The sequence below is a fragment of the Gallinula chloropus genome (genome assembly GCF_964237585.1).
Source record: "Gallinula chloropus genome assembly, chromosome: 3".
Lineage (NCBI taxonomy): Eukaryota > Metazoa > Chordata > Aves > Gruiformes > Rallidae > Gallinula > Gallinula chloropus.
In genome coordinates this window covers 20,824,950-20,845,094 of record NC_140087.1, presented here as the reverse complement: position 1 = coordinate 20,845,094, position 20,145 = coordinate 20,824,950, and the positions used below count along the sequence as shown (strand labels likewise).

Here is a 20,145-nt window from a genome sequence, read left to right as displayed (position 1 = left end):
ATCCTCAGTCTATTACAATGGAAAGCAACAGAACAATGAATTTCAATACTAGTTCTTTAGAAGACAGGCTCTTCTGCACTAGTAAAGGTTCATTCCTCTTCCTTAGGCTTCTCTAGCAAACTCATCAACAATGTAAAAAATTAAGTAATTTGTCCCATGTCTTTAAAGTATGGCATAGTCATATTTTTATTCAGATGAAAGTGTTTTGCAAGAGTAAAGCACAGAGGATACAGGTGTGCCTCTGGCCAATGCAGGCTTTACGAAAACATAAAACTTCACCAGCCAAACAACATCCGAGATTCCATCTCTGAAAAAGGTAGGATATTGTCTTGAGAAGACACCTGGCAAATAACCTCCACAGTGCACATCTCAGTGTCACAAGGAGAAACAACTGGCATATGGTACATATAAAAAAATTTTAAGTTGCATGATAGCATCCTCTTATTTTTAATGTAAAAGAGAAACTAAGGTAAACAACAGAGGAATCATCATTGTTTGTGCAAAACTCATACATCATACCCTATGATAAGACTGAATAAAAGAGGAAAATTGCCAGTTTTGATTATTTAGTTTTAATGTCATAATTCAAATAACTGAAGCTTAATGTTTCTGCTGTTAAAACAGGCTGTACTTATGACCTATCTCAGCTGGAGGAAAGCATCTGCATGCCATATCACTGTCCCTCCTAAAACAAAAAACCCCCTCCTAGTTTATCATGATAGCAATTCATCTTTCAAAACACAATTTACTAACACATAACTAATGTGTAGAGATTTTTATCAGTGTACTGTGCAGAAACCAAGCACAAACATCCTGCTGAGTGAGGCTTGAGAGTCATTTCTGCTTCTCTTCTGGAACAAGAGCAGAACAGAATCAGACCTAAGTGCAGACCATTATCATCACAAATTCAGAACTCAGAAATGTTATTAATACAGTAGTTGAATAGGGTTAACCATGCCAATAATGAATTTTCACTTCTGGAGGAGAGAGAATAGTTCAAAGCCTCCATCAGGAGATATACAATTCACTTTTGAGTCCATCTACCCTGCTCTACACCCAAAATCCAGCAATCGCCTACCACTGAATATCCAGTAGAAAATGTACTTTACTGAGTAAATAGGTTAAAAACTTGAGCATTTGAGATTTAATGCTTCAATATTCACCAAAAAAGCTAAATGCTCTTGTGAACATCTGTGAGATGATGGTTTTGATATTCAGGCTTGAAAGGATAAAAAAAATACAATGCTCAAGTTTACTATACTGTTTGTCTCTCCTCGTTCCAAACTTTGCTATCCTGTAATCAGAGGTACAAACTTTGTATTTCATTTATAATCCATTGATAAATATTGAATTCAGTCGTAGTGGATTCTTTTAATCCTTGGGGGACAAGGGGAAGGCTTTATTTTTAAGGTTGAGAATAGCCAAAGATGAAAGCTTTGAAAATATTAGTTGTTGTAAGGGGGGAAAATGCCATCTGCTGGGTACAGCTGAGGACTGTCCTTTCTTCACTAACACACCACGCTGCCCTGAGCGGGTTTTCCTCTTCACTTCAGACTTCATTTCTCCTATCTTGAAAACTGATACAGACACATGCATTGCTTTGGGGGAGTATGTAATAGCAGCCTCATTAAAACTGTGTAACATAAAACTTTTTGCTGTCATATGTCTCAGAGATTGGGAGGTCTGACAATAGATAGAATGCTGGACATTTGAATAAGGATGCTTTTAATCTTTCAAGAACATTAGAATTGTCTCTAACACCCCCCCCCCCCAAATATTTTACACCCTTTTATATCTCCACATGTATAAATTTTGTGGTTAGATAATTAAAAAAGTATTCAGCTTATACATATGAAATAGAGCAACATGCTGGAGTTTCTCTGTTAGTGATACATAACTCTTCTACTGTTCATAAGCCAGTAATGGAACAGTGGTAGGTAGAGTGCGGGTGCAGAACCAGTTAGTTACGTAGCTGAAAGCCATGAAACCATGGTGTGAAAACCAAGAAAAGGAGAAGTTGAGAATGTCCAGCCAAGAAATCTATTTCTATGGGAAGAGCTGAGAATTTGAAACAGTGGGGTCAGGTTTAATAAAATGGATAATGTTGCCAGTGAATAAGGATGACAAAAGGAGGGCAGAGTTCTCACATGTAAACACAAGGAAGATCCTGACTTTTGTTTTGATTTGTAACAGCCAAGGGAATTCTTTTACATTTTTGTGGGGGTTTTTTTAATTTCCCAACATAAAGCAGCAGCTGCCACCTGCGTGTGTATACATACACAGATATGCATATAGGTATAATTAAAAAAATCTGATTTCATTTAAAATGAAGCTCTGACAGCTTACAACCTTGGAAACCTGGGTTTCAAAGTTAAAATAAAGGCTTATTTCTCACATATACAGTGCTGCTAAAAATGAAGTAGGTCCTGTGAATGCACTTTCATGAGTTAAAGATAAAAGCCTTGAAGTTGATTTCAGAATAGTGTTCTGAAACCTTGTTTGTACTTCACACTCACTGTCCTAAGACTGCTCTGTAGAAAGCAAGAAAGCATTGGTGGTGTAGGAAAACAAGGGATTTTGGCCTTTTTAAGATCCCTTAGTAAGATGACAGGCTTTACATCTGGTCTTAGATGGAACCCAACCTCTACTGAAAAGCATTAAAGACTTAACAAAACACTTAGAAATTCCCTGTCACTGTGCACACAAGCTCCATACCCAGCAGTTAGGGTTCTTTTCCCTATCGCTTAGGTGAGTAATGACATGGATTCTTCATTACCATGGACGCATCAGGCCTTCATTATGCAAATTGGTCTCGCTCAGACAGATATATGCACCTACAGACTCACTGATTTTCATGTGTTTCTACAATAGGACAAACATATTTCCCCAGAAACAAAACGATAAGCCTGGTATTAGCCAAAAAGAGGACAAGTGTGAATTATCAAGCCTAGGGCTGGTCCTAAGTCATTAAAATAACAGATATTAAAAATCTAATTTATTTCCTCCCTTAAAATGCTAATTAAAAAAAACCCTCATCATTTATTATTTTTAATCAATCATCACAACATGAATCCTTACAAAGCCAGAGATACTAGATAATTATCCTAAAAAATTATTATGTACTTTTCTAACATCTCTGAGGTTGTAAGATAAGTGTATGTACTGAGAGTTTCTCTTGGCTGTCAAACAGGGAAGGTGAAACTGCTGATAATCTACCAGTGTTTCAGTAGCCCACAGTTGAATGCATGCCATATTGATAACATTGTCATTGCAGAAATGCAAACAACCTGCATCAGGGTCATTTATTTTGTTGGCATGTTTTGCTGATTCCAAAGTACTTGTGAATTCAGGAAGACACAAAAAGCTGGGCTTCTAATTCCTAAACCAATTTCAAAACATTCTGATGGTATCAAAGCAAAGTGAATGGTACTCTCGGAGTTATGACTGTCATGAATTATTTTTATCTTTAATATATTCATTATTTAGTACTTATATCTGTTCTTTCATGATTTGTGAGTTTGGTATTATCAGAAAATTAAGTCATAAAATGTTCAGAATAAGACCAATGAAGAGTACAAAACAATATCTTTGTCTGTCCAGTCTGTTTGTTTCTACTACACCATGGTGATAGGGGTGATAATTTTTTCCCCTCTTAGTTTGCTTTATTCTTCTTTGAAATACACCAGCATGCAAGGAAGTCATCTGAGCTGAGGTTTTTTCCTTAAATACTTGTTTCTTTAATTCCAGACATGATAGAACGACACTTCGCATTCAGATCTAATAATTCTACACTAATGTTTTTTTCCAAACACAGTTTTAAATGTACCAATCTGGAAACTCAAGAAAATGGACAGTAAAATCTCATTAAGCAACAAACTAAAAAAACCCAACAAGCAACTGAATATTAATTCATACTGCAGGCAATTAATGGAGGAAATGATTCTGAATTAAGTTTTCGTTCATGGCATGCTCACAAGATCTAGCAAATACTCCTTGTCTGAAGCAGACTGAATAGTTACTACTGTGTGGAAAAAATGCATTTCAAAGCAGCTCATCAATTTATAAAATGCAATTAAGACACTTTGAACATGATGTTTAAGAATATTCTCTAATAATACTTATCATTAAAAATTTCTCTTAGTGAAACAGAAAAATACGCTCACAACTGAATTCCAGTTCACACCGACTGCTCAGGCAAAAGGAAGACAAACATTTCTCCTACCTGAATAGTTTTTAAATTATGCACCTGGCAAACCTTTAGAGCGTATAACAAAGAACAATGTCAAATACATCTTTATTTCTTTATAAAAATACAGGTTATTTTACTTTGCAACTCACAAATCTTCTCTAAAAGGACAATCACACAATTTGTAAATTAAATGTAGGTACAGTAAGTATTCTGAAAAAATATATATACTAAAGGAAGCATGGAGAAAAAAAACTAAAAATGCTTTAAAATAATTAGAAATTAATTGTCTAACAGTTCCATGCTATTTGAAAAATATTTAACATCTAATCTGCAGGTAGCCATAGAATAACTCCAATTGAAAGAACCTTTACAAGTCATCTGCTTTGTTCAAGGCAGGATCAACTTCCAAGCTCTATCTGGTTGCTCACCGCTACATCCAGTCAACATCCAGTCAGGTATCTGATTACCTCCAAAGATGGAGACTCTACAACTTGCCAGCATACTACAGTCTTTGACCTTTCACAGAATCACAGAATCATAGAATGGCATGGGTTGGAAGGGACCTCAAGGATCATGGAGCCTCAACCCCCCTGCCACAGGCAGGGACACCAACCTCCAGGCCTGGAGCTACACAAGGTTGCCCAGGGCCCCATCCAAACTGGCCTTGAACACCTCCACGGATGGGGCATCCACCACCTCTCTGGGCAGCCTGTTCCAGCCCCTCACCACTCTCTCTGGAAAAAACTTCCCCCTAAGACCTAATCTAAACCTTACTTCTTTTAGTTTTAATCCATTCCCCCTTGTCCTGCCAGTGTCTACCCTTTTTAAAAGTTGATTCCCCTCCTGTTTGTATGTTCCCTTCAGGTACTGTGAGGCTGCAGTGAGGTCCCCGCGCAGCCTTCTCTTCTCCAGGCTGAACAAGCCCAGCTCCCTCAGCCTCTCTTTGTAGGGGAGCTGCTCCAGCCCTCTGATCATCTTTGTGGCTCTTCCGAACCCTCTCCAACAGAGGAGAGAAATTATGACAGAATTTCTCCTCCTGTCCTTCTCCAGTTTGTGTCCTTCACTTTTCCTTCTTTAAACATGCATCTCTCAGTGGCCTGGCTTCATCTGCTCTACAATCTGCCACTGCATAGCAGTGATCTGCAATAAATAAAGCCAGTTCTCCCAGTCTCCCTTTGTATGCCACATTCTCCAATACTCTCACTGTCTTGGTGGCCCTCCACTGGACTTGCTTCAGTGCATCAATGTCTTTCTCATCTGGGGAGCCCAAAACTAGACACAGCATTCCAATGCAGTCTCACAAATGCTAAATCGAGGTGAAGAATCATCTCTTCCATCTGCAGTCCAGTTATCAGCTGACTGTCTTTGCCACAAGATCCACCCCAATGTCAAAGCTTTGCCCTCCATTCAGCCAAGACTGAAGCAAAGGCAGCAGGGTGTACCTCAGCCCTCTTTGCATCTTTTCTCAGTATGTCTCCTGCTGCATGCCATTTTCCTTAGTCTTCCTTTCATTACAAAGGCAGAAGTCCTTCACTTATCTTCAAGTCCAGCTGAATTTTGGCTTTCTTAATTCCCTCCCTCTACACTCAAACGCTGTTTTTATGTTCTCCTGACCCTGTTTATGTCTTCCACATAATTCACTGTTTGTGTGAGTTGACTCAGGAATTCCCTATTCAAGCAAGCCAGCTCTCTGCTGTACCTGCTTGTCTTCCTGAACACTAGAAAAGTGGTATCCCTGTGCATCTTCGAGGAGGCTGTCCCTGAAGATCAACCAGCTCTCCTGGGACTCTGTGTACTTTGGGGGACCTGCATGGGATGCTACCTGCACGCTCCTTGAAAAAGCTAAACTCAGCTATACTGAAGCCTGAGATTACTTTTCCACTGCCTGCTTCTCTCACTCCTCTCTTGGATTCTACCACCTTACAGCTGCTGATCTGGGGATGGCATAAGCTCTCAATTTCCATATTCACAAGTAGCAAGAATTCTAAGCTATGTGGCCAAATAGGAATAAAATATCTACCCAAATGAAAAATAGGGCAGAGAAGTGCATGTGAGATAAGGAAATTTTAGAGGCATACAGTCTTTGGGAGCTTTTCTTGATCTCGCTTACAGATAGAAATGGATCTCTAACACAGTGGATAATCATCATGATAGCTGACATGAGCAACTGGAAAGGCTGCTTTAAGGTGGCAGCTAGTTCAAGAAAAAAGAACAGGGTCTCTAAAACACACAAGGGTACATTTACATTCCATTTTGCAAGCGTATAGATAATTTTAGGATGATATGAGGCAAGGCTTTTAAAAATCTGGAGAAATGCGTAGCTAAAGTAGAATAATTATCTGACAGATGGAGATTGCCCAAGGCTGCCACTTGAACATATAAAAAGATGAGGCTGAGTTCGTTCTTGAAATCCCACATTAGAAATTCCAAAAGCATCCCGAGTATTAGTTGTGGAAGGTACAACATTATGTTCAGTGTACCAGAGTATAAATAGAGATTAGATTCAAAGTTGAAAATAGTTTTTAAAATCTGAAGCGTTACAAAAAGATTTGAAATATCCTCACACAAGCAGTATCACATAAATGCTCACAGCATAGTACCTGGGCAGAATGTCTACCTACTAATTCCCACCACACTTCCAAAGGTAGTGCAGTTGTGCATGCGCACTTCTGCCACTGCAGTATTTGTGCTTCCCCTTCCCATGCCACCACAATGTTCTTTCTACACATAACATCCTCTCTCCATCAGCTTGCACAACCCTGCCCCCTGCACTTCCTCAGAACCAGTAAGACCTACTATGTTAACAGCTGAACGCCTGAAAGCAATGGCCAAGCATTCAGTTCAATGCGTAGAGTGCTGCACATGGGACATAACAACCCCATGCAGCACTACAGGCTTGGGGGAGGCTGGCTGGAGAGCTGTCAGGCAGAGAAGGACATGGGGGTGTTGGGTGACTGCAGGCTGAATATGAGCCAGCAGTGTGGCCAATGGCATCCTGGCTTGTATCAAAAACAGTGTGGCCAGTAGGTCTAGGAAAGTAATTGTGCCCCTGTACTCGGCACTGGTGAGGCTGCACCTCGAGTGCTGGGTCCAGTTCTGGGCTCCTCACCATAAGAAGGACATTGAGGTCCTTGAGCAAGTGCAGAGAAGGGCAACCAGGCTGGGGAAGGGGCTGGAGGGCAAATCATATGAGGAGTGGCTGAGGGAGCTCGGGGTGTTTAGCTTGGAGAAGAGGAAGCTGAGGGGAGACCTTATCACCACCTACAACTACCTGAAAGGAGGTTGTAGAGCGGTGGGCGATGGTCTCTTCAGCCAGGTGACAGGAGATAGAACAAGGGGAAATGGCCTCAAGCTGTGCCAGGGCAGGTTTAGATTGGGCATTAGAAAACAATTTGTTACTGAAAGAGTTGTCAGGGCCTGAAACAGGCTGCCCAGGGAGGGGGTTGAGTCACCTTCCCTGGATGTGTTCAAAGAAAGGGTTGATGAGGTACTTAGGGATATGGTTTAGCTTAGGATGGGAATGGTTGGACTTGATGATTTTCAAAGTTCTTTTCCAACCTTGTGATTCTGTGACTCTGTGAATTACCCCTCTATTTTCCTTTGCAACTCTTACTTTCCATAAAATGGAAGCAACTTCGAAGCATGTGCTTCCTTTAAGAACAGCAGAGCCATAAATGCAGTTAATATATTCAAACCCGCACTCCTCCTGCTGCCATCCCAACACTGTGCATCTTCACATCGATTTGCAGCATCTTGCCCTCATTTGTTCTGTAATTGCTGTGCAACATCATCTGCATTCTGCCTCATAACTCCACTGTACTCAACAGAAATGCAGACCCAATCTTGACTGTGATCTTCAGAGGGTGTAGGAATATGGGATTATTACTGTTATTGCACGGCTAAAGCTCCGTGATGTATGGCACGCATAAGAACAAGTTTGTATTCCTTGGTAACGGCCATTGTGCGAACAGGTGAGAAGGCAAACAGCTCACAGCCCCAAGTGAGAACTTATGTATCACACAAAAGGGCGAATGGAAAGAGAGAAGGGAGCAACAAAACACAGGCCAGACAAACCATCGTACCCGTTTTTTCAGCTGGTTACCAATTTTTTTTCAAAGTACAATAGTGAGGAAGACTTACAAAATGGATAAGCCACGTTGTGACAGGCAACACAGCTGTATGAGAGCAGATCGAGAACACCACTGTTATTTTGATCCCGCTGCAGCTTCCCTCTCGCCACCGTCAGAAGCGCTTTCTAATTTACGGAACAAAAAGGACATCACATCTAACAACAGGAAAATATTCATCTGCCTGCAGTCATGCTATCTATATCTGGGCCTGGATTTGTAATTACCAAAGTATCCAAGATTTGAAGCCCCTCCAGTCCTTGACTGCATTGTACCTTATCTCCTGTTTTTTCTTGCTTGACAATGTCCAAGGCAGATAGAATTTTGCCTCAACGCTTTTCTTTTTCCCCCATGTGGTCTACTTAATCGTGGATATAATAAAAAAATCCCAGCAATACAGACTTGCTACTAACAAGAGAGTTGATGCTTACTTCAGGTTACTGACTTTTAAAAAAAAGGAACAAGCCTTTATCACTGCTTCTTTCTTGGAAGATTAATAAAATTCCCTATTCTTTCCAATGCCTGAAGGATCTATATAACTTTTATATCAGTCCATGATTTGAAATGGTATCGAATTGACTGGGTAAGATATTTATTCAAAGCAAATAAAACCAAAACCTTGCATGTAGTCTGATTTTAGCACGTCTGATCCAGATAAAATTAAGGGACTTGCACAGGGTAATTAACAAACTGTAAACGGAAGCACGGACATTTAAGAAATTCTGGGTTTGGAAGCTACCACAAACCTGGCACTATGCAGACATTTTCTGTTGGTGTTTGTGACATTTAAATAAGGCTTGGGGGTTTTGTTCTTTAAAGGAATATTCTTAGAGTCAGACATTTTGGGAAAAGGCATCTCTACTGTAATATGCCTTCCCTGTAATATAACTGAAATACTTCACACAGCAATTAAATATCCTCCACACTCTCCTCTGATAAGGTCGTTTAACTCGTAGGTCATTTGGAAATGCAGTCGATGTGCTTAAGTGCCTGTTATTTTATTTTCTATGAGTATCATCATCCTTTAGGAAAAATGCAAGGTAGTGTTGCATGATCAAAGGGCTCCACTTTGCAGTGCTGTTGCTAGACCATTATTTTAGTAAACCTGAAATGATAGAGAAGTGTTGGGAAGTGGGACTACCTTTTTTAAGCATGTTGCACAAGGGCTTTTCAGTTCAACTGATGTGATTCAACAGAGATAAATAACAAAGTGCTCTCCTGTTTAGCTGATTTAATAAGGTATTGGTTGCTGTTCTGGTTCATGTTGTGGTTTTAGTTTTTTTTTTTTCAGATCTTGATGTGATGTGAAGAGATTGAGAGAACATAAACTAGAATTCTTGCAAACACAACATAAAAAGAGTTAATCTAACCATCATCCTGATGCTTGGACAGGCTGGACTATGCTAATACACAAGGGACAATTACCATGGCTCAGCTGATAAACTGTAACTCACTAAGGTGCAATAATGCAATTTCTTTCAAATATGTGCACTGAACAGGAGTGCCAGGATTAGGTCATTGAGGTTACAGAAATCCTGCCTTTCTTTGGGATGCAACAGCACTTCTCTTTTCACGTTTATTCTTTGTTATGCAGTCTATGTCTTCACTGGAAGCTTATTCTAAAGGTACTTCTCAGATCATAAACCCAATGGTTTTTAATTCAACAGCAAAACTCCCTCTGATATCAACAGCGACATAACTGAACTCTGGATAAAAACAACTGGTCATTCATCCATAACTGAACTACATCTGGGGTGAAATACAACAGCTATTTTGCAGTTAACATTACTAGTGCAGACTGATCTATGGATGGAAATGCACAACTGAAAGCACAGGGGAATTTTAGGTAGATGGAAAATAATCATACTGACTAAAATCTGGCAAACTCCCTAGAGGTAATTCCTTTATTCATACAAAAAATGCACAAGATTGTTTACAACTGTTCAGGATCTCAATTACATATGCCATCCAAAAGGCATGTCCAAGAGCTGACAGTGCTCTAATCTCATGATACTGAATAAATAATGCTCCCATACTCTTCCCCCTCCCCAACCCCCCAATTTAAGTAAACAGGGAACTATAAATACAAGGGCTGCATGGATGCAGTTTTGCGAAACAGGGTCAGCCTGTATCACTACTGGCTAGGCTGTAAACTGTGACAAGATCACACACACTTGTAGCACAGGTTTAGAGGTGTCTGCATTTCAAGATTTAAAGATGAACTGGTAAATCAGAACAGAGGACTTGGAGATTACAGACAATCCCCATTCTCATTGATTCAGGCTGTCAAGCACTTGAGATCAATACTTTGATTTCGTCTCCTCATCTGTCAGTAAGAGATCAATACAAAGGCATAACTTGTATTTCCATAAATATTGTTGCTTAACAGTACCAAACCAAACAAGCTCTGTAACTGTGCCTTAACCGTATCTGTATTACTCTGCTGTCTGATGCATGCTAGGTTTCTCTTTGGATTACTGAAGAGGAAAACTTTTTACCTTTAAGGTTGAAACCAGTATCAATGTTGCCTTTTAATCTCAGCAGGGTGGGGGGAGGCAGCAAGCCTAATGCTGTCTCGTTAGAATTGCCAGTAGCAAGACATTCAGTTCATCAAAACAACATGTTTAGCTGCATCAGAAATCAAGCAGTTTATTACAGTAGTGCTCATAACTCAGGAACTGCCTTTTTACAGCTTCTTTTAAAACTCCAGTCAACAACTTCAAAATCAGTATGATGCTGATGTTTCCTCAAATGAGTTCAGATTTTACCAAGCGATAAATTGGATACTCAAATTAACAACTGAAGCAGTTAAACCTGGAGTATTTAATTCATTGTTTGCGTTTAACTGGGCAGAAGCTACTGTTTCATAGGTCATTACTTAACATAAATACCACTGTCCCAACAATGGCACAGTATTATTTTCCAGCCAGTACTTCATTAACTCTTCTTTCTGTTGGATGTCTGGACTTAAATTACTAACAGCAGTCAACTGTCATGTGAGATGAAGTAAAATCTATCTGAAAGAACTGTACTTTACTTACCAAATGTCAGATTTCTAGGATTATTATTTTCTTATGCATGTGAGAGGAATATAGACATAAACATATTTAAGTATTGCAGTATTTACAGAATAACTCAGGTAATTATTTCCACAACATGAGCATAATGCACTCATTTTCACACAGCTGGAACACGGTAGGACTTCTCTAAATGTAGGAAAGTGTTTCCAATTCCACTTCAATTCCAATTCCAATTCAGCCATTCTTTAATAACTGAACTACCCAACCTACTGCTACTAACTGCCCAACTTTTCACAAAGAGCTTTTTGCTGGCTCATATATTACAACCTTTTCGTGTTGTGATTAAATAATCTATGATGGAACATATCAAATGTAACACAGGAGCACTGACGGTTTTGCATTTGAAATCAGTGATAACTAATCAAGTAATACTCCTTAACATGAAGTGAAAAATCTGTTCTGAATCTTCTGAATCACAGGATACTACTGCGTATTTATAAACTCCAGTAGAAAACATAAAAATGCTATAATAAAAATAACCTTCCTAACAAATAAGGGGTAATTAAAAAAAATAATAAATTTTTAATATTCTACTATCCTATGACTTAAAGCCGAAGAAACCTTTAATGTTTGTAATGAGCTGATTCTCTGAAGTCAAATATTCCTGCATATTCCCCGAAACAGGACATCATTTTGCAAACATAAAAATCTGACCAGATAAATCTGACCTCATGAATGCTCAGAAGTTAACAGATGAGTACATTTTGCAGAATGAACCCCATGTCCTTAAGATACTCTCTATGCACCAAATGTATTCATTAACATGACATGCAAATAATGTCTAAAAGTTAGATGCACCATTATTAGCACTCCAGAATACAGAAGCAATATATGAATTAATTGTATAATCGTATTGAGTTGCCTGTGGCACCATGAAAAAGAAAAGCTAAATGTCAGTATTTCAAACTGTCAGTTGAAATGAGTCCCAGATGTTAAAACATTAAGCAACCTAAAAATCAATTAGCTTCGTTTTAAACAAAATCTTTTCAAAGGCAACCTTTAATCCAGTGACTCAATCTTCCCCTGAACATGGAAACCTCCCCTATATAATATGGCCAGTAACTGACCCAGGCAAATAGCACACAGAACTGATGAAACACAGAAATCTGCATGTATTCTGCCCTTAGAACTTGCTGGTTTTGATTAAGACTTGAATGGTTTTGAAGACAAAATCAAATAATACCTATTAAGTAAAAATGTCAACTTTTGTTTTTCTCTAAGAAAACAAGTGCTGTTTGGCATTGTGTACAGTTGTGAAATGGAAGAAAGATTTACAGAACCACAGAACATTAGGAGTTGGAAGGGACCTCAAAAGATCATCTAGTCCAACCCCCCTGCCAGACCAGAATTACCTAGACTAAATCCCACAGGAACACATCCAGGTGGGTTCTGAATGTCTCCAGAGAAGGAGACTTCACAACCTCTCTGGGCAGCCTGTCCCAGTTCTCCATCACCCTCACAATGAAAACGTTCCTCCTTATATTCACATGGAACCTCCTACACTCCAGCTTGCACCCATTGCACCTTGTTCTATATCCTTGGACATCACTGAGAAGAGGCTGGCTCCACTCTTGTTATTTTGCATAAAAAAACAATGGAAAAGAGTTATTTTATATATGAACTTAATCAAATATAGTCTGCCTGCTTTCTAAAGCCATGAGGGGTAATGCCAAATCCAAACAGGAATTCTAAAAGAAATTTTATGAAACTTAAATTAAGAATGAGTAAATTTACATTATAAACATCTGCCGTTGTTTTCAGTACAACGCTGGTAACAACAGTTGCCTGTACTTTCAATGAAGGAATTCTACAGAATATAGAAAGGCTTAGCCCCAGGAAATGTCAAGAAATACCAGAGGAGAGATTGGCTGCTAAGGGACATTCACAAGAGTGTTGCACATTTAAAAAGGGAAGAGACTACGTACCCCTCTCCACCAATTCTTGTTATCTTTAGACGAAAATCAACAGAGTTCAGGCTGGGTGGCTTCCATTTCAAAATATCATCACATCGACCAGGCTTGTATTTCTGAAGAAAATTAAAAAGCAGTTTAATTATGCTTATTGGTTTTCACTGGTTTTAAAAGTAACGATTCAGCATTTTAGGCTATATTAGTTGTCTCTAATGAATTACAATGCTTAGTGACTGAAACAATGAATTCCATTACCACAGAGGTAGTTGCGCTTAACTACTTTATTTGCTGCTCCCTGTTAAAACTGCTTAGCACAGTAGCTGAGCCACTGCATACAATAAAAAACTGAGAATGCAAATAAAAATTAGCATACTTTGTTATCTCTCTCTAGCTAATGGAAAATGTCAAGAAAGAAAATAAGGCAGCACAGAAAGAAATGAAAACACTGATAGGACATACCCCAAAAAATACACATTTAAGATAAAACTGACATTTTTGAGTAGTTTTATGAATGATATTTTGTGTTATTCATGCTGTTGGCTGACACAACATGAAGAAGCCAGCATCACCATATTGTCAGCTATCAGAAAGGCCCATCAAAAACATGTTCATTTGTACCAAAGGAGCTGCAGCTATGTGAAGATTAAAGAACATCATAACATAAGGGAACATAAATAAGGGAACATCTGTTGCTTAAGAGAAAGGGTACACACTTGAACCGAAAGTTACAAAAGGCAATTTTCTTTTAAATTAGAGCTTTGGTTTCTCATGAGGTCTTCTATCATCTGCTTTAGTTTACTAAGCTGCCATTTTGTTCATACTCAGCTAATAGTAAGAGTCAACCTGCTAACCCTTTCCTCACCAAAGCATCTTTCATGGAGAAAATTAGAATAAACATGAATAGGGAAAAAGTAAAAGAAGAATTTGGACATGGACAGAATGAGAATTTTTAGTTGTTAGGTATTTATTAATCCACAATGAGAAAAATGATGCATTTTTACTTTAGAACCCCAAGAATGTCCAGTGACTTTTGGTAATACAGCAATCACTGACACCACACTCCAGCAATACTACATTAAATATTTACAAAGTGCAATATTTACTCTTGATAAACCTAACAGTTCTAAATCTGAAGCGACAAGTGCAGATGAAGAATCTTCTCATTTCTGATGCAAGAATGGAAAGTTATTCTTTCCAAAACAAACACAGGATAGTTGGCTTACCATTTCTTATGAAAAGACAGTGTGTGATTTTTGCTAGACAGAAAGGAAAGGCAAGCTTCACATAGCTGAAACCCAAACCAGCTACAAATGCTTTTAGCCATAGTTCTACTACAAGTGACAAAAATAGCCAACAAATGTTTCTTCTGGAATTTGAACATGGCTGATTAGAGTCATTAATCTTATTTTTTAATCATGGCCCTCAGATCATTTTGGGGTGACGGCTTGAGGCGTTCTGCTCCAGTTCCCGTTCAAGGTATGAGAGGCATGTTCCTAACATCAGCATTAGAGTCACGTGCCCAACTTACTATTCTAATCACACACAGTTCTGCACTGAAGTTCTCCACAATCTTCTCCTTAACATTGGAATAAAATTTAAATGACTCTTCCTTACATACAGGACTGGCTACTGACACCTCTGATCTATACCTACTCTTCTTTCACATATTTTACTTTAGTCTATTCCTTCCCAGCTATCTTCTAGTTGAAAATTGTCCCTTGGAAGACAACTTTCTTCAGTGGTACCATAGATCTGGAACTCTTCTCAAATAAAATCAAACCAAGTCAAACCTCCTCAACCTACTCAAATCAGAAAACCAGTAAGATACAGTGTGATAGCAACATTATGAAAGGATGGAGTTTTTTTCTTTCTTCTCTTCCCAGCCTAGTTCCCCTTCGTTTCATTTCTGCACTGTAACATCACCAGAAATTTGGTTGCCTGGACAACTTTCCAAAATGGGATTTAGAAAGGTGTTGCTTAAGCAATTTACAAAAACCAGAAAAATCCTAAAGCAGTAAAGAAATATCCCCTTAGTTGCCACCATCCCATTATTCCCACTCTGGCTCTACTGACCAGAAACAGCTTAAAATTCCAACAATCTTTAAATTCTTACAGTGCTGAAATTTATCTTGGTCCTTAGTTTTTTCCTCTGGTTCCCCAAATTACTAATTTGCTATCATGCAGCTTTATGTTAAAAACATTCAAGGATTTAGGCCACATACCAAAAGATATTAAGTAGATAAAACAAAATCCACAAAATATGATGCCCAGTAAAGCATTTAGCTTTTCAGATCATCATTTTATATACGATTTTTATATACATATTATGTATTTGAATAAATTTTGAAGTATTTGCATTATATTTACAAAGATTATTTATAATTTTAGTATATATTCAATTACTTGTGTTCTCTGAACATGTCAATTACTATAAATGTAGATGGCACTGAAATTTCTTTTTCTGTTAACTTTTCCCTGTAATTTTCTTGTACTTACATCTGATATACAAAGAATATGGAATTAACTTTTATATAAATTATATTAATAAAGTATGTCCCAGGAACAATCCCCTCTACTCTGCTCTTGTGAGACTCCACCTGGAGTACTGCATCCACCCTCAGCAAGTATCTGATGATCCAAAGCTGGGAGGAGTGGCTGACACGCAGGAACACTGCGCTGGCATCCAGAGAGACCTGGACAGGCTGGAGAGCTGGGCAGGGAGAAACCAGATGAGATTCAACAAAAGCAAGTGTAGAGTCTTGCACCTGGGGAGGAATAACCATTCATATCACTACAGGCTGGGGGATGACCTACTGGAAAAGAGCTCTGTGGAGAAAGACCTGGGGGTCCTGGTTGATGACAGGTTGGCCATGAGCCAGCAGTGTGCCCTGGGGGCTGAGAGAGCCAATGGGATCCTGGGGGGCATCAGGAGGAGTGTGGCCAGCAGGTCGAAGGAGGTGATCCTCCCCCTCTACTCTGCCCTGGTCAGGCCCCACCTGGAGTGTTGTGTCCAGTTCTGGGCTCCCTGGGATAAATAAGACAGGGATCTCCTAGAGAGGGTCCAGAGGAGGCTACAAAGATGATTAAGGGGCTGGAGCATCTCCACTATGAGGAAAGGCTGAGTGAGCTGGGGCTGTTCAGTCTTGAGAAGACTAAGGGGGGGGACATTATTAATGTTTATAAATATCTGAAATATGGGATGCAGGGGGAAATGGCCAGCCCCTTTTCAGTGGTCTGTGGAGACAGGACAAGGGGCAATGGCTGCAAGTTGGAGCACAGAAAGTTCCAAACCAACATGGGGAAGAACTTTTACCCAGTGAGGGAGCCCTGGGACAGGCTGCCCAGTGGGGTGTGGAGTCTCCTTCTCTGGAGATATTCCAGCCTCGTCTGGACGCCTCCCTGTGCAACATGAGCTGGGGAGCTGCTCTGGCAGGGGGGTTGGACCCGATGATCTCTTCAGGTCCCTTCCAACCCCTACGGTTCTATGATTCTGTGTTTCTGTGAAAGACAATCACTACTACTAGGTATTTACTGCCAAGTTCAAAGAAGAACTATGAGGAACTCTTCAGTTTGTGCAAACTTTCTCCAGAGACAGTGAAAATGTAGTTTATGAAACAGCTGATACAACAAGTACGAAGGAAAACAGGGTAGAGATGAGTACCTGAAGTTGCTGGAACCTGTGTTGCTTTTGCTGTGTAGGACAGAAGATTAATCTTAATGGCAGCAATTCAGTCTTTAGCATTATGGAGGTCCTCAATCATTCCATAAAAAGTGACATTTATCAATCATTTATCAATACATAAACCCTAAAAATCTTGCATCAGGCCTCTATAGAATCACAAGGTTGGAAAAGACCTTTAAGATCATTGAGTCCAACCGTTCCTGTCATTATGCTAAACCATATCTCCAAGTACCTTATCTACCACTCTTTTAAACACATCCAGGGATGGTGACTCAACCCCCTCCCTGGGCAGCCTGTTTCACATCCCAACAACTCTTTCAGTGAAAATTTTTTTCTAACATCTAATCTGAACTTGCCCTGGTGCAGCTTCATGCCATTTCCCCATGTCCTATCACCTACATGGCATGGCTTTTAATTTATTGACTTGCAATAATCTTCCAAGCAAGATTACTGGAGTATTTACAATGATGGATTTATTTATATAAGCACAAGTAATCACTTTTTTTTTTAAGCCATATGTCATATTTTTGAGACTTTGAGCTATTAAGACTGGATCCAGTCTAACAGACTTTAGAAAAAAATCTCAAGTGGTTTAATAGATGGCTCCAAACCATCCTTTTACATATCACTCCTTTAAAGAGAAGAGAGTGTAACAGTCTTCAAGACAGGATTCTTTTTTTCTTTTGTGCAGAAATAACAGCCTCAATCAAAAAACATTTTGTGTGCAAAAGGTAAATTTGGACTGCTTCTGCCTTCACAAGTCCTACTTTCTTCCAACCACAAACACAAGACTTACCCTCTGGTGGCACAGATAACAGGATTCAAACATACTATACTAGTATTTCTCCTGAGCAATGTGTGGAAATTCAAAGGCCTTTAAGGGAGTACCAAAGACTTCCTTCAGGATTCCAGACTCTGTTCTCTTTCTGTTTACTTCTGTGTTGGAACATCAGCCCTGAAAACACTAAATTGTCCTTCAAAAAATGAATTTTTACTGACATGAAAAGAATGAACCAACCTCTCTGAGTCATGGCACTGAAACCCTGAGGAAGAGATCCATCTGAACTATGTAATAACCCAAGAACAGCCTCAGTAGAGCTCTAGAGTCTTGACTCTGACAACAGCCAACAGCATTTGCCCAGGAAAGGTGAAAAACAGGGCAATCATAGATGTTATTTTCTACTACTACTCTCTGAGAGACTATCCATTCTCAAGCTTCTTGATGTGGATGTGATATATATGCAATTCTTATGAATTTAGTGATCTTCAGTTTCCCCTGCACTAGCTCCCCAGTAAGACCACGTAAACCTCTACCAGCTGTAAAAGCCTCCAGCATATTTCACACACAGCCTGACCACAATGCAAACAAACCAAACCATCACCTTTTGTTTGTTTTGAAACAGCTTTACTTAGTTTCAAAGACTTCCACTCCCCAAGGTTCATATTAAGCAAGATGTTGAACAATCAAAAGCCATTGCTTCTATTCTACTCATAGCTTCTATATGCATGGAAGTATGGAAATAGACTCAACTCAGAAGCTACAATAAGCAGCTACATTTTCTTTCTCCAGGTATATTACTCCACATTTATCTACAGAGAAGCTTATGTACTGTTTTATAGCTCAGCCACCCAATTAATAGTAAGGGTATATAATTCAAATTTAGCACCAGGTTTTGCTGATCCAGCAAGAAAACATGACTTTATGGTTCATCCCATTTTCCAACTTGCTTATGTGTAGTACAGGTTACTGACTCCCCTGGTGAGGATTGAACAGCACCCCCATCCCATGACTTTTAAACCAGTAACTTATCTGTGCAAGAAGCTTTCCTTTTAAGTCTCACACTTGCTTTAGTTTCTTCAAGAGCTTTTTGTTACAAACTTTGACAGGATATTTCTGGTAGTCATAGTGGGCAACATCATACAATCCTACTCAAATGGTCTTTGATCTCTTGGTTGGAATTAACCTCCAAAAAGGCATGCAGTTTTCCCCAACTATATCATGTTTATATCAGGTGTGAAGTACTGTATTCCTTTGGTTTCGACTCCTTTGTCCTGCAGACACCAGGCTAATGGGCTTTACTTCTTCCCTGATCTTCCAAGACACCTGCCCTCACCCTCATTTTTTTAAAATTTGCATGGTATTTTCTGCCCTCACATGCTCAGACACCAATGGATATATTTCATGCAGGGTCTACTATAGGATTTTTTCAAACTCTTTTTCCAAGACTGACAAGTTAAACCCTCCTAAAAAGCAGTATTAAACCAAATTTACAACAGATACAAACAACTATTCCAAGATCAGTAGTGAAAAGCAATGTTCTAACAGAATCATAGAGTGGTCCAGGTTGGAAGGGGCCTCAACGATCACTTAGTTCCAACCCCCTGCCACTTAGTTCCAACACCCTCCACTAGACCACATTGCCCAAAGCCCCATCCAGCCTGGCCTTGAACACTGCCAGGGAGGGGGCAGCCACAGCTTCTCTGGGCAACCTCTGCCAGTGCCCTTATAACGAAGAATTTTCTCCTAGTATCTAATGTCTAATCTAAATCTGCCCTGTTTTACTGTAAACCCATAAACCCTTCACCTTTCACCACTTGCCCTTGTACATAGTTCCTCTCCCACTTTCCTGTAGGCCCCTTTAGGTACTAGAAGGCTGCCACAAGGTCTCATTGGAGCCTTCTCCTCTCCACGCTGAACAAGCCCAACTCTCTCAGCCTGTCTTCATCGAAGAGGTGCTCCAGCCCTCTCATCATCTTCATGGCCCTTCTCTGGACTTACTCCAAGAGGATAATCTTCTTATATTGGGGGCACCAGAGCTGGATGCAGTACCATATTGGGGTCTCATGAGAGCAGAGTAGAGGGGCAGAATCACTTCCCCCGACCTGCTGATCATGCTGGTTTTGGTGCAGCCCAGGACTCAGTTGGCTATCTGGGCTGCAAGTGCAGATTGATGGCTCATGTTGAGCTTTTCATCCACCAACACCCCCAAGTTCTTCTCCTCTGGGCTGCTTTCAATCAATTCTCTGCTCAGCCTGTAGATGTGCTTGGAACTGCACTGACCCATGTGCAGGACCTTGCACTTGGCCTCACGGTTCGTATGGGTCTATCTCTCCAACCTGTGAAGGTCCTTCTGGATGACATCCCTTCCCTCCAGCA

The 20,145-nt window shown here is 39.7% G+C and overlaps 1 protein-coding gene across 2 annotated transcripts in view; it reads right to left on the bottom strand.

Moving 5' to 3' along the window:
* Nucleotides 1–20,145, bottom strand: part of RNGTT (RNA guanylyltransferase and 5'-phosphatase) — a gene marked incomplete at both ends in the record, with an annotated part of 184,240 nt that overhangs the window by 49,218 nt on the left and 114,877 nt on the right. For both annotated transcript variants that reach the window (XM_084262183.1, XM_084262184.1), the window contains one exon: nt 13,322–13,422. In XM_084262183.1, coding sequence (XP_084118309.1) covers nt 13,322–13,422 — 101 coding nt within the window. The remainder of the gene's footprint in view (nt 1–13,321; nt 13,423–20,145) is intronic.